Below are 1,530 nucleotides of genomic sequence, written 5' to 3'. Positions count from 1 at the left end.
CTCCCGTCTCCGAAGACCCCCAGAAAGCCCCCAGAAGACCCCCCGAAGACCCCCCGAAGACCCCCGGAAGACCCCCACCCCTACCCCCGCCTCCGAAGACCCCCAGAAGACCCCCGGAAGACCCCCACCCCTACCCCCGCCTCCGAAGACCACCAGAAGACCCCCAGAAGACTCCCAGAAGACCCCCAGAAGGCCCCCCCAGAAGGCCCCCCCAGAAGACCCCCAGAAGACCCCTAGAAGACCCCCACCCCTACCCCCGCCTCCGAAGACCCCCAGAAGGCCCCCAGAAGACCCCCAAGAAGACCCCCGGAAGACCCCCAGAAGACCCCCCCAGAAGACCCCTAGAAGGCCCCTAGAAGGCCCCTAGAAGACCCCCAGAGGACCCCTAGAAGGCCCCCAGAAGGGCCCCAGAAGACCCCGCAGAAAACCCCCAGAAGACCTCCAGAAGACCCCCAGGAGACCCCCAGAAGGCCCCCAGAAAACCCCCACAAGACCCCCAGAAGACCCCCACAATACCCCCACAAGACCCCCACGAGACCCCTAAAAGGACCCCAGAAGACCCCTAGAAGACCCCCGGAAGACCCCCACCCCTACCCCCGCCTCCGAAGATCCCCAGAAGACCCCCAGAAGGACCCCCAGTAGACCCCCAGAAGACCCCCAGAAAACCCCCAGAAGACCCCCAGAAAACCCCCAGAAGGCCCTCAGAAGGCCCCCAGAAGACCCCCACCCCTACCCCGCCTCCGAAGACCCCCAGAAGACCCCCAGAAGACCCCCCTTAGGCAGGAGATCCGGAGGGCCCCCGCCGCCCGCGAGAGGAGGACATGGGAGAGAGAGAAACAACCCGATAAAAAGGGAGAGACGAAAAAAACCCTTCAAGGAATTATCGCCCCGATGATCTAAGGGGATAAGGGGCGAGCGGGGGGGGGGTGGGGGTTTTGGGATGGGGGTGGGGGTGGGGGGGGGAGGTCCTCCAGGGGGCTGATCCCGCGGCTCGGATTGAAGGCGGGCGGTAATGAGGGCGGCTGCGGGCGTCGAGGGAGGGGGAGGGGGGGAGCGGGGGCGGAGACCAGTGACTCGATTTGTTACGTGAGATAAAGGGCCGGGGGTGGGGTGGGGGGGGGGTCGTAAAGATTCGATTATAAACACGGGCGCCGTTGCCGATGACTTCATTTGCATACGAGGGTGCATGCACAAACCGCGCGCTTGCTTGGGTGTTCACTGCACAGACACGCGCGCGCACTCACACGCACATACATCCCACCCCCCTCACACACGAAAGAACACACATACATACACACACAAACTAACACACACACACACGCACAAACACACAGAGACACACAGACAAACAAGCACACACAAATTAACAAACACATACACAGACACACACACAAGCGTGCGCGCACAAACAAATAAAAAAAAACACAAACGCACACGTACACACACATATACATAAATCCTCCCCCCCCCTCATATATGCACTTGTACATGCAGAATCAGACGCGCACACACACATATATATACATACAC

At 61.1% G+C, this 1,530-nt stretch overlaps 1 protein-coding gene across 1 annotated transcript in view; it reads left to right on the top strand.

Annotated features, from left to right (window-relative positions):
• The window catches only part of LOC138862752 (proline-rich protein 2-like), an 832-nt gene extending 53 nt beyond the window's left edge, over positions 1-779 (top strand). The window contains exons 1-3 of the mRNA XM_070125926.1: positions 1-348; positions 393-638; positions 695-779. The exon at positions 1-348 is cut by the window's left edge and continues 53 nt beyond it. Coding sequence (XP_069982027.1) covers positions 1-348; positions 393-638; positions 695-779 — 679 coding nt within the window. The remainder of the gene's footprint in view (positions 349-392; positions 639-694) is intronic.
• Positions 780-1,530: the final 751 nt, after the last annotated feature.

This window comes from Penaeus vannamei, chromosome 9 (genome assembly GCF_042767895.1).
Source record: "Penaeus vannamei isolate JL-2024 chromosome 9, ASM4276789v1, whole genome shotgun sequence".
Taxonomy (NCBI): Eukaryota; Metazoa; Arthropoda; class Malacostraca; order Decapoda; family Penaeidae; genus Penaeus; species Penaeus vannamei.
The sequence above is the reverse complement of the archived record's forward strand: the minus strand, read 5'-3'. Positions and strand labels throughout refer to the sequence as shown.